Below are 13,114 nucleotides of genomic sequence, written 5' to 3'. Positions count from 1 at the left end.
TAAGGGCTGAGAAGAGTTCAAGTCTTGCTGCTCAAAGTTAGTAAATTTTATCTTGACATAGCTACTTAAATTCAGCGTGTACCAGTTTCTCCATCTTCAAAATAAAAGCTATTTATATCTCTCTTCTTCTAAGACCAATGAATGATTTAACCTTGACCTTGAGTTTTCCCTACTGTTGTTAAAAATCCAAATATAACTTCACTTCTTTTAACAAAAAGCCTTCTAATATTAAGTATGTGAAATAATTTAAATTAACCAAATAGAAAAGTAACTAATAATCTTATATTCTTATAAATGAACCTAAGTTCATTTTGTTTATTTGGATTCCTTAAGAACTAATGAGATTTATGAGGATTTTAAATAGGCTATTTTACAAATTATTAATAATCTAATTACAAGAAATGTATAGGTACTAGAAAAGATTTGTGTCAAAACACAATTTTCAAATAAACATAGTTAAGTACTTTGTTAAATTCTAATAGCTTTCTCTAATTATCTGTCATTGAATCAAATTCCTTCCCCATAAACTCTTAGTTTACAATAAATTTCTTTAAAATTATTACATACAAATCCAGTGTTTTGGAATCATTAAAAGTCTGTGTTAAGAGTCCCTAGAAACTCTAAGTAAACAGAACCTAAAAGACTGCCCCAAGTAAAAATTAATAAAATGGGATATCCAGATATTTTCTGTTGCCTTTCACAAAAATCCTCTGTTAAATCAATGGAACAAACTGAGTTTATTATTGTTAGTACTGTCATTATTTTTGCATTTTTCAGTACTGCTTTAGGTACCATTAATCACTGAATTTATACCCAAGGTTTTCCTTTCTTCTCAAATAGAAATCAACTGTCTTATGCTATTAAATCAAAGATTAAAACTCAATAAAAAGGGGCGCCTGGGTGGCTCAGTGGGTTAAAGCCTCTGCCTTCGGCTCAGGTCATGATCCCAGGGTCCTGGGATCGAGCCCCGCATTGGGCTCTCTGCTCAGCAGGGAGCCTGCTTCCCTTCCCCTCTCTCTGCCTGCCTCTCTGCTTACTTGTGATCTCTGTCTACTGAATAAATAAATAAAATCTTAAAAAAAAAAAAAACTCAATAAAAATTTTCTGAGTCCTATATGTCACTCACACTGTACCAGGCTCTGTTCTAGACATAGTACTTAATTAAAGCACTCAAAGCACCTCTGCTGCCTAAAACTTTAGTGTAATATATTTATATTAGCAAATAGTTTTAATTTTTCTATAGTAATTGAAATAGGTGGTCCTTCCATTAGGTAGTGATTATAGGAAAGTAGTTTTATAGATGAGCTTTCTGCTTTAATTTTACATGCTTCATAATTTACTATACCTAATGCTAGAGTGTTTACATATTTCTTACAAAATTACTAAGATCTAAGCTATCAAAAATGAAAGTAAACCAGAGATTATTTGACAAATCAATTTGATAGGCACAATTTATAATAATTATTATTTTTAAATGCATTCATCCATAGATTTGTTCTTTCTGAATGCTCTTACCAAATTGTAATGCATGGGTTAAATTAGTCCTAGAGACTATTATTCTTTGACCTACTCCAGAAATAGACAAAATTTTATAGAAATGTAAATATAAGATAGATAATATATGTTCAAAGAAAAACATTTTTCTCTATTCTAGTGCAAGAACAGATTTAGCAGAAGTCTTCAGGCAAAAGTTAGATATCTCAAAAGAAGTGTTTAATGTGTAAAAAGAATAATCAAAAAATTTTTATAATATTCTAAGAAATGCAAGTTAACCATAGTGTGGATTATGATTCTTTAAGTCCCATATAATAGCCTAAGTCAAAATGGTAGTACTTCATTTGGGAAATACTACAAAGATCTTAAAACAAAATCAGAAGTAAAGAGTGAAAGATACATTTATTATTACTAATAACTACGTTTGCTCAAGAAGAGACACACAAAAAAATCTCAAGGACAGTCACTGAGTTAGTTCTATTTTTTAAATCATTCAATAAAATATTTACTGACTACCTTTCTTGTATTTTGCAATTAAACTAATTAAACTAGAGACTCTAATTTCTGTATACAAACAAATCTAAATGACTGAAACACTTAAAAAGAGAAAGTAGATAGGCTGTATCACCTGACTTGCCTCAATGATACTTGCAAGTACATTTGTGAGTTCATAAGAACAAAAATGATTCTTGATCAAATCTACCACGGTTTGGTCAAAGGCCCCTTGACAGGCATAGGCAAACTAAGAGCATAAGTCCTGTTAAGAAAACAGTGGCTCAATCTTTACAGAATGATAGCAAAGTCTTCAGAAAGTTTAAAAAAAAAACTTTTATAAAATACCAAGGATCCCATGGATGTTTAATTCAGCAGAGTATATAAAATTGAATGTATGAAGAATGCATGTTAGACATTGAAAAATAAAAGGCATTTAAATTGTAATCAAAGGGCATATTGACGTTACTAAACAGTATAGAAAAGTGCTACTAGAACTAAGTTGTCAAATGTATTAAAATTCATAAAGCAGAGATTCACAGCATTAGTGATCCCAAGTATAGTAAAGGATTTTGTAAAGCTCTGATGCATTAATTTCCAAATTATACTTTATAAATTGTTAGTCCACTACATTTATGAAGCTAGGATTTGGAAATGGGTGGGATTTTTAGAATAACAGTTTTTATCTCTTCTATTATTAATGGCTTTTTTGGCCATCCACCTTGAAAACATGTACAACTATCCACAAAATAAGCTAAGTAAGATAATGTATTAATATTTTTATAAAATTCATTACTAGTATTAGAATAATATGCATTACTTACTGCTGATATAATAAAGACCATCACTTAAATATATCAAAGTGTGCCCACATATGTTCCATCGTGGAGGTTATCTGGTGAAGCTTATTTGTTACTCTCCCTCTTCAGTCCCCCTTGGTGATCAGCTTGGGACCCAACCTTCTACTGTGCCATAAAGCATGTGTTTACTTTAGTGTTTTCAACAGTAACTTCCATGGAACAGAAGTCTTTGGGAAACATCAATGGTTATAACATAATCAAGTAAATCTGGGAAATAAAGTATATATATCTTGCTATAGATTCACAATACACATTGGTGTATCAACAGCTCACAAAAAAATGAAAGATTTCAATCCCCTGGCTATGATAATTGAGCACAGAACATTTTTCTCTGCCATTTTCCCATTAGCTTCTGGCAAAGCAGTGTTCAATACAATGCCAATATGGGAAAGGCCAGGACAAAAATTCAACATGTATTAATAGGTAATGGTCTACAAAAGGAGCACCATGATTAACAAATGCATATTAAAAACCATAAAACACTGTTAGGGGTTGAAATGAATCCCCTCCAAAAAGGTATGTTGGAATTCTAAGCCACAATACCACAGAATGTGATTGTATTTGGTGATAAGGTTTTTATAGAAGAAATGAAGCTAAAATGAAGTCATTATTGTAATCCAGTTGATTGGTGCCTTTTTATTTTTATATGTTTTAAAAAAGATTGTATTTATTTATTTGAGAGAGGGAAACAGAAAGAGGCAGAGGGTGAGGGAGAAGCAGGCTCCTCCCTGAGCAGAGAGCATCACGTGGGCCTGGATCCCAGGACCCTGAGCTCATGACCTGAGCCGAAGGCAGACACTTAATCGGCTGAGCCACTGAAGCACCCCAATACATGATTTTTTAATGGTTTCTGTAGCACAGGTTCAGGCGCCCGACTAATGTCTTTTTAGAAAGGAGAAATTTAGACATAGAGACACACACATACACAAGAGGAAAGATGAAGACGCAGAGAGAATGCCATCTATCAGCCAAGCAACACCTGAAACTATCGGAAACTACAAGAGAAATAGAACAGATTTCTCCCTCACAGGTTTCATAAGAAACTAATCCTGCTGACATACTGAGTTTGGAACTTTCTAGGCTCCAGAACTTTGAATAATCAATTTCTATTCTTCTAAACCATCCAGTTTATCATGGCAGCCCTAGGAAACTAATACAGATACATCATTAATTCCTTTCTTATCTTATATTCTCATGCACTTGAGTAATAGTATTAATATTAATATTATATCCTAATTAAGGGAAATATAGGAAGAAGTTTTCTGTCTTCACTAAATATGACAGGTATACTTACTAAAGTGAGGCCATAAATTTAAAAATATCCTGGACCCAATCTCTCTCTTTGGAATTGCTTTTACTTTATAGGTTTCGTTTACCCACTTCATTGGATAAGGGCTCTTGATGATAGTGCTTTTTTTCATTCAACTATTTTGCTCCTTTAAAACAAGAAATCCTTTTCTACTAAATGACAAGATACAATGAAAAAAATTTGCTCACATTTTCCCCCTTTAAGAAAACATACATTTGAAATTCATATTATCATCAACTGGCTTGAAAAAGGAATACAGAAAAGAAGGAATACAGAAAAAGAAACTGTATGAACAAGGAATTTTACTCTGTAAATAAGTTTGAGTCCTCATCAAAAAGAGCAATTGGAAGAAAGGAATGATCAATTAATGTAACACTTCTGTGACTTCTGCGACTCTTTCTGAAATTAGAAATTCAAAAGGTGGAAGAGGATAGATCTAAAAATGTCTGAATTGCTCTACTCTCTCCTGCCAAAACCAAGGGACTTTCAAAGACCCACAGACTTTTGGAGGCAAATAAGTGGAGATCTGTTACTATTGAATGGTGATATGTGATAGTTAATTTTATGTGTAACTTGACTGATCATTATTCCTAGGTGTATCTGTGAGCATGTTTCTATAGAAAATGAATATTTGCAACAGCAGACTGAGTAAAGCATATTGCCCTTCCCAATGTGTTAGGCTTCATCCAATTCACTGAAGTCCTGAATACAATAAAAGGCTGCATGAGAAAGAAATTGGTCTTGTCCGTTTGGACTCAGACTGATATTGGGTCTGGAACTTATACCATCAGCTTCCTGGTTTTCAGGCCTTTAGACCCAGACGGAGACTATACAATTAGCTTTCCTGATCTTCAGTTTCACAACTGGAGATGTTGGACTTCTTGGACCCTATAATTGCATGACCCAATTCTTTATAGTAAATCAATCAATCTCTTGATCTCTTTCTTTCCCTCTCTGGATAGATAAATATACGGACATAGATATAGATATTTTTCAGAAAAACAATGTCTCATTAGGGAAGACTAAAGGGTTATACCCTACTGTTCTCTTTCTCTGAAGAAACCAGATTAATGCAGGATGTGAATTTCAAGAATTATGCAAAAGGAGGAAGATGATAAACTGGCTTCCTAAACATGCTCTTAATACCCAGTTTGTACTCCCATGTTGATACTAAGATACTAGATTCCAACTGCTCATGGAGTATCTTGTTAACTAGGGTCTTGAATGATAGACAGTTATCTTGTCTCTTGTTGTTCAAGTGACTTGTTTGGCTAACTGTATTGCTTAGTAAGTTGTTACTGAGCAATCCAATGAATGGGCAAAGAACTCCACGTGTGGGGTGTCTGGCTGGTTCAGTCAGAAGAGCATGCGGCTCTTGATCTCGGGGTCATGAGTTGGGGGCCATGAGTTTGAGCCCCATGATGGTGGAGAGATTACTAAAAAAAAAAAAAAATAATTAACTAAAAAAGGAGTGACTGTAGGTGTATACATTTCAAGTAGGCTAATTGTTAGTAAGCTGATGTCATCTGATCATTTTATTTTTGGTAAATGATAGATGAGAATCTCTGTCTCTGTCAATTAACAGAGATAATTTTCCTTTCTTTTAGAACTAACAGTCTAACTCTGCATAATATAGATTAATTTAACATTTAGTGAAAAGGCAGAAAAAATATTAATTGTAGCTTAGGTTAACTATACCTCTAAACCATATCTTGTTCTATAGCACACAAAATCTAAGTCAAACCTTTTTCTCCCTAAGAGTGATCTATATGAGAGAGAATCTGAGCTTTGTTGGATTCTAAACATGTGTAAAACATTGGTCTTGTCATAAAATGTCTTAAAACTATTTGAGATTCAATTAAATGTTAAATCTCATATGCCACAGGCCTTTGGGTAGTTGTGAATAAAGAATGATAAGTTTGGCCATATTAAATGCAGAAAAAATAAAAGCCCTCAAATAGTCAAATGGAAAAAATAATGTACTTGCCATTTTGATTATGTAATTTCTGTATAAAGGACAGTTGTTAAGTGACTTGAGCTAGGCGAGTATACCTTTTAACTCACTTTTCTCTTTTTGTATGTTTGTCATGCATAAAGAACTATCAGAAATTCTCTACTTGCTATAATTCTATTTTTTGGTCTCTGAAAAACTGTAAGAAATATATTCCCAATATTAAGCCAAAGTATTCCCAAACAATTTTAAAGTAGTGAATAAATATTTACGTTCAAGCAGCAAATTTTTTGTTAATTTATGATCCTCAGAAATCTGAAAAACAAGACCAACCAATGATACATTTTTATGCATGTAATTAAATTCAGGAAAGACAAATGCTAAGCAGTGATTTGTGAAGTGAATGTTTACTTTGGTATATCTTTATCTTTGCAAGGTTATTACTAAAGAAATTATTTAATGTTCACCTTTAGCTGTAGTGTCTTCTCTAAGTTTTCAATCTTTCTTTCCGCTTTCCTCAGATTCCTCAGCTCCTCAGAGTCTGTGAAAGAGCTCTTTGGGGACAAAGACCTTGAACGTCTCACAGGTGGTTCCTCGAGAATAAAACAAGGACATGGTTGAACTAGTTGGAACACTGGATTATGAAAGACATGCAAAATTAAAGAACAAGTAATTTTGAATACTAATAATGAATTATAAAAAAAATCCTGCATGGAATACCAGAGAAATAACAAGCGGAATTACCACAGTGCTACCGCTAAAGGTTTCTCTGTGACTCGTTAATGAGAATATTCATTTACATTTACATTGTTTCTTTCAGAATAATGATGTCCCATTAGGGAAGACTAAAGGGTTATAGACTCAGAAATGCAAGAAACCTCATTACAAAGGAGGGGATAGAGGCTGGTCTAATTGCTCTATAAGGGTCCAAGGTTACACTTGATAGGACAACCAGAAACAAGAGGGAAAGGATTTTTTTCCCCTTTGAAATAGTTTAACACACTGTGAAGCTGAAGGAACAATATGCTTGAGGAATATAAATACAACAGACAGTAGATCTTATACCATAATGACCATATGGTCATTAACTATAATGTGGCTAACTAGAGACAAGAATGTGTGTTTATATTATGTACAGCTTCATACACCAATCTGGAGAAGGAATATGTGAAAGCAACTATTAAGCTAGGCAACATATTGTTCATACTTACTGCATGTCCTTATGAAAAAGAAAGAAAATTTCGTTCCAAATATCCCTCTCATTTTCCTGACTTTTGCTAAAAGCAACCAAACATCAAAGCGCTACATTTTTTAACTTCCGCATTGTAGCAAGCCACTAAATTGGGCCCTATAATGTATCTCAATTTTAGGAATGTTTTCTTTCATTTAAATAAAGCTCAATACTCTGAAACTACTCCAAAATGGCAAGAAACATATAATGCGGTCATGTTTAAATAAATAAATACGTATAGACACATACAAAGCTCATTCTTCTGAAAATTACTAATAATATTAGAAGGAGTAAATAAGTCTATAATAGAAACATGGGTCTATTTTTAAATACTTCCTTTACTAAGAAAGTTCTACTCACAGGAAAAAATGGAAAGAACTAAAAACAATTCCCTTGAAAAACAATTTTCTACATATAAATCATTATTTTCTACTGCAGAAGTAACAAGTGTGAGAAAAATATGTCCTAAGTTCCTCACTTTTCTATTTATCTACAGATAACATATTTACATTACATAATATTTACAATATATTATAAAGTGTTTATTGTAGTCCCTGTTCATAGAATCTTTTGCAGCATAACAGGAATACATAGTATAGTATATATACTGTAATATAAATATTACAAAAAGGAAAAGCTAGACATTAATAAATGAGAGATATGCTGTGGAAAATTTGCTTATTTTTCTCTATTGCTATACCTTTAAATCTGAAATTATATAATTGCATAAATTAATGTTAAATTCCACTTTATAGTTCACATCCACATGGGTAATATTTTAAATATCATATCTGAATGAAGCAGAAATGTTAAAATATATTTTTCTTTTAACAACTAATATTACTTTAAAATGATTTTTTACTTAGATTAATTTATCTATGGATTAGATATACAGGAGATACTTAGCCAAACTTTTAAAAATTTTTCCAATTTATTTAAATTCAGTTGATTAACATATGGTGAATTATTAGTTTCAGAGGGAAAGTTCAGTGATTCATCAGTTTTTTTTGTTTTTTTTTTTTATTTGACAGATCACAAGTAGGCAGAGAGGCAGGCAGAGAGAGACAGGAGGAGGAGGCAGGCTCCCTGCTGAGCAGAGAGCCCGATGCGGGACTCGATCCCAGGACCCTGAGATCATGACCTGAGCCGAAGGCAGAGGCCCCAACCACTGAGCCACCCAGGTGCCCCTGATTCATCAGTCTTATATAATACCTAGTTTAGCAAAACCTTTTAACATAAGAATGTTAACTTACTGCAAAACAGCCACACTACTACTAATCTATTTAATTAAATTAGGAATACATTATTTAGTCTTTAAAAAGAGCAAACGCTCTACTTACAAAAATTTTCTTTTTAAGATTTTATTTATTCATTTGAGAGCTAGAGAGACAGAGAGCAGGAGAGAATGCAAGAGCAGGGGGAAGGAGAAGCAGACTCCCTGATGAGAGAGCCAGACACAAGGCTTGATCCCAGAACCCTGGGATCATGACCTGAGCTGAAAGCAGACACTTAACTGACTGAGCCACCCAGGTGCCCCACACAACAGTGTTTTTTCAAGCATTTGGCACATAATTTTTTTTTTTAAGCTTCCAGAAATATAAACAAGAGCGGTAAATGCTGTTTGTTTTTAAAGTTCATTGCTTGCCTTGCCAACATTACCCTGACAAATTCACAAAATGACAAAACACCTCTACCTTATGTTTTCTTTCAGTACTTGTCCAGATGCTCTTCTCTGAGGAACCCTTGTTGGTAGATTTGCTCTCTGACAGTTTTTCATTTGCTATTTTTAGTTTCTCCTGTAAATACTCAATTTCAGACTTCTGTGAGACCATTAAAGTTTCTAAGCTTGATAAAGACGGCCGTTGAGATACCTATTTTCAAAAAGTATACATGCAAATATATATACATCTTTGTATATTATTTCTTATGTGCAAATACTTACATATAATATTATTACATTATATAAATAATAAGTATTCAGAGAAGGAAAATTTCATTTCAATAATAAACTATAAACTAGCATTAGCTAAACTATCACCCTAACTCGAAGGCACTTTTCAATAAAATAACGAAGAATTCGTATAAATATTTTCAAAAATAATATTGCCATATAGAATTACAGAAGAAAAACATTACAGTATGGTTGCATGATAAAATACCACTCATCTTTAATTACTTCAAAAATATGATTATACACATACGTATTTCCTCATGAAATACCCAATCCACCATTTGATCACAAAGAGTCATAATACCACTGAATATAACCTGGGAAAAGGAAACCAATAGCACTTTAAGTCTAATTATCTTTCAATGTCATAATTTAATAATGACAACTCACAAAACTCTGCTACTTTTAGAGTCAATACAGTCCACTGTATTCTTTGGAAATTATGTGTCAGATAATCTGCTAATGGAAAGTACCACATTATAGTGACAAAAAAAAATCACAGAAAAATTAAGCATGTAGGATAACTTAAAGAAATATTAGTTCATAAAAACCAGCATTCTGTGAAATTCTACTACCATCTTTACTGAATATATTTGAGGCCATTAAAATCTATGCATATATTGTATTCAAATTAACCACTCCACATACAAAAAAAAACCCTAAATCAAGTGAAAACAAAGGTTTTGTTGGATTTCCAGCAAAGAGAGTCAAATCTCAAAATTATGATATAGAAGCAGTAGCCCTGAAAATAGTTTATTTTAAAATGTAGAAAACCCTATCCTTCCTAAATGATATTCCTAAGGGATATCAGAAGAAATATATATGTTTAACTTTTCTGAACCAACAGTGGAAAATATTATCCTTTTCTGGTTTGAACTCGCTTTTCTTTTTTTTTAGGGAATAGGCAAAACCATCCTAATTCTAACTTCTAATTATTATGAGAGAGGTCATCTTTGATTTATTTATATTACTGAACTTTCATCTATTTAAATCACCTGATTTGTTTCCCAACCTTCATTCTATTACATTGCTAAATATTTTCCTAAGTATTGTTTATATTGTACTCTTACTACACTTCCCAATATATTAAATACTTACTCCGTTACCTTTCTTTAAATATCTAATTAAAATACTTTGAGCACTTTAATTCCAAACTCTAAACAATTTTGCCCTATTCTTTCCTCCCACTTTTAATCACCATATAACCATTATTTATTTCATTTTTTCCTATCATGTAAGCAAATTTACAATGATTATAACTATTTCCTTTGACTGGGCTTCCAATCTAAACAGTTTTTAAAAGCCAGCTGCTCTTATCCACTTTTCTTTAAATAAAATTATTAAGAATATGTTAGCATCCCACAATTTATCAAAGAAATTTTAAATAAGTTTTTCAAGGTCAAACAGAAATTTAGAATAAAATAGAAATAACATAACTTCAGTTTTATTGGTATATCCAATAAGCAATCCCATATTCTTGAAATGAGTTTAAATAAATGAGTTTTCTAAATTATCACTGGATTATAATGTAGTAGATACGAATGTAAAAATAGGAATATTCAATCAAGAAGTTGTAATGATAAATAATTCAAATAGTTGTGAAGACATTAAAAATGTTCCAACTGTGGATACTGTCATCATCATAGTAGGGATTTTATATTTAGGCAGCAGTCCTTTAAAATTCTTCAACAAACAATAACAGAACTTCAAAAATAAAATGCTATGAAAGCACTGACTAACTCAAATTCACATAGGAGCGGAGATGATAATATAAGTAAATAAAATGGGTTGTGTTTAGTTTATTTTAAAATCACAGCTTTGGAATTCATTCAACAGAGACACTTAGTAGGCATGTACACATGTATATAGATTATTTACGTCCACAAAAATACTTATACATCCTCCCAGTGTTTTTAAAATCTGATCTCCTTTTCTTGCCTTTTATCACTTTTGCAGAAGATACAGGCACAAGAAGTATTTCATACTTCTCTTAATATAACGATTTTTAAAAGCATAGGTAAAATGAGATTTCAAATGGGAGAATAAACTGTTAAAAATTTTCTAGGGAAATTCTGAAATATACATCAAAGCACATAAAAATGTATCAAGCCTTTGGCTTAGCATGCTAGTCATACCAAGGGTTGATACAGATAGATATCCATGATAAACTCTTACATGAGAAAAGCAGGTTACCAAAGAATATACTGTGTAGAAACAGATTTTGCCAAACATGCATGGGTTGGGGGGGGGAGAAAAAGAAGAAGCCCTAAAATGTTTTAGTGTCATTTTTGAGTGGAAAAATTATATGTTAATAATTTTCTTCCTATCTATTTGAACTTCCTTAAATTTTACAATGAACACGTCACTAAATGTTTTTCAAAATGTAAATTTTTTCTTCAAATAAAAGGAATAAAAGCTGAGCATAAAATTTTCACATTTTATAGGAGAAAGATAAATAAAAGTCTTTCCATAATCTCATCCCTTGTCATCTGCTAGTGATAACTTTGGACTGTATTACCCAGACATTAGAAAGGAAAGGAAAACAATTATAATTCTGCCTTTAAGCTTTTTTTCAAAGTTAGTAGACTTAATTTTTTTAGAACAGTTTTATACTTACAGAAAAATCTATGTAGAGTCCTATACCTCCCACCCCTACCCATCCAGGTTCCCATATCATCAACACCTACAATTAATATGCTACATGTCTTATAAGTAATGAAACTATATTCACACATTATTTTTAACTAAAGTCCATAATGTATTCAAATTCCATAGTTTTTATGTAATGTCCTTTTTCTGCTCCAGGATCCCATCCACAATACCACATTACATTTACTTATCATGCCAGCAACCCTTGGCTGTGACAGTTTCTCAGACTTAATCTTGATAACACTGATAGTTGTGATGAGAAGAATGATATTCAGGTGTACTGCAGGATGCTTCTCTATTGGAATTTGTCTGAATTTTTCTCATGATTACACTGCGGTTATGAGTTTGGGGGAGGAAAATCACAGAAGAGCCATTTTCATTATACCATATTACGTGTACATGGTTTAAATCTTGACATTGACCTAGATCACCTAGACAAAGTAGAGTTTGTCAGGTCACTCCACTGTTCCCCCATCCATACTGCACTCAATGTGCTTTGTAAACTGGTATAACATACATGAGAAATATGTATAACTTTAATTGTCATTATCCTTTCAGGTACTGCTTTGAAGGTGTAGCAAAATCAAGACAACCGGTACCCCTGTCTGGGGAAGTTCATTTTATCTGTTGCCCTTAAGATCCTAGAATCTTTGAAAAGTTTAATTTTCTTATTAAGAATTATTATTAGTATTATATCAATAATTTTTTCTCCTAATATCCAAAATCTTTATTCACCTTTATAGCTTACAGTCCTAAAAGATAATGAATTAGGTATGATGCTAGACCTTAGCTAATCTTTTTTTTTTTTTTTAAAGATTTTATTTATTTATTTATTTGACACAGAGAGAGAGATCACAAGTAGGCAGAGAGGAAGGCAGAGAGAGAGGAGGGAAGCAGGCTCCCCACTGAGCAGGGAGCCCGATGCAGGGCTCAATCCCCGGACCCTGAGACCATGACCTGAGCCGAAGGCAGAGGCTTATTAATCCACTGAGCCACCCAGGTGCCCCGACCATAGTTAATTTTGATGAGAAGTGATCAACAGAGTATGTGTCCAAATGCCTCCAGTTGAAACTATCTTTTGACCATTATTAATATATAACTTCTTTTTCCCACTGATCCACAGAGATAACTTTGATCAAAAAGCCCTGTAGAAGATGTAGAGTAGATGAGGACAGGG

The 13,114-nt window shown here is 32.6% G+C and overlaps 1 protein-coding gene across 2 annotated transcripts in view; it reads right to left on the bottom strand.

Annotated features, from left to right (window-relative positions):
* LOC111156613 (centlein) overlaps positions 1–13,114 on the bottom strand; it is a 288,532-nt gene that overhangs the window by 128,079 nt on the left and 147,339 nt on the right. For both annotated transcript variants that reach the window (XM_022517606.1, XM_022517607.1), the window contains exons 9-10: positions 9,032–9,208; positions 6,574–6,699 (exon numbers count right to left, since the gene is read on the bottom strand). In XM_022517606.1, coding sequence (XP_022373314.1) covers positions 6,574–6,699; positions 9,032–9,208 — 303 coding nt within the window. The remainder of the gene's footprint in view (positions 1–6,573; positions 6,700–9,031; positions 9,209–13,114) is intronic.

Source organism: Enhydra lutris, unplaced genomic scaffold (assembly GCF_002288905.1).
Source record: "Enhydra lutris kenyoni isolate GAN:26980312 unplaced genomic scaffold, ASM228890v2 scaffoldscaffold47, whole genome shotgun sequence".
NCBI lineage: Eukaryota > Metazoa > Chordata > Mammalia > Carnivora > Mustelidae > Enhydra > Enhydra lutris.
The sequence above is the reverse complement of the archived record's forward strand: the minus strand, read 5'-3'. Positions and strand labels throughout refer to the sequence as shown.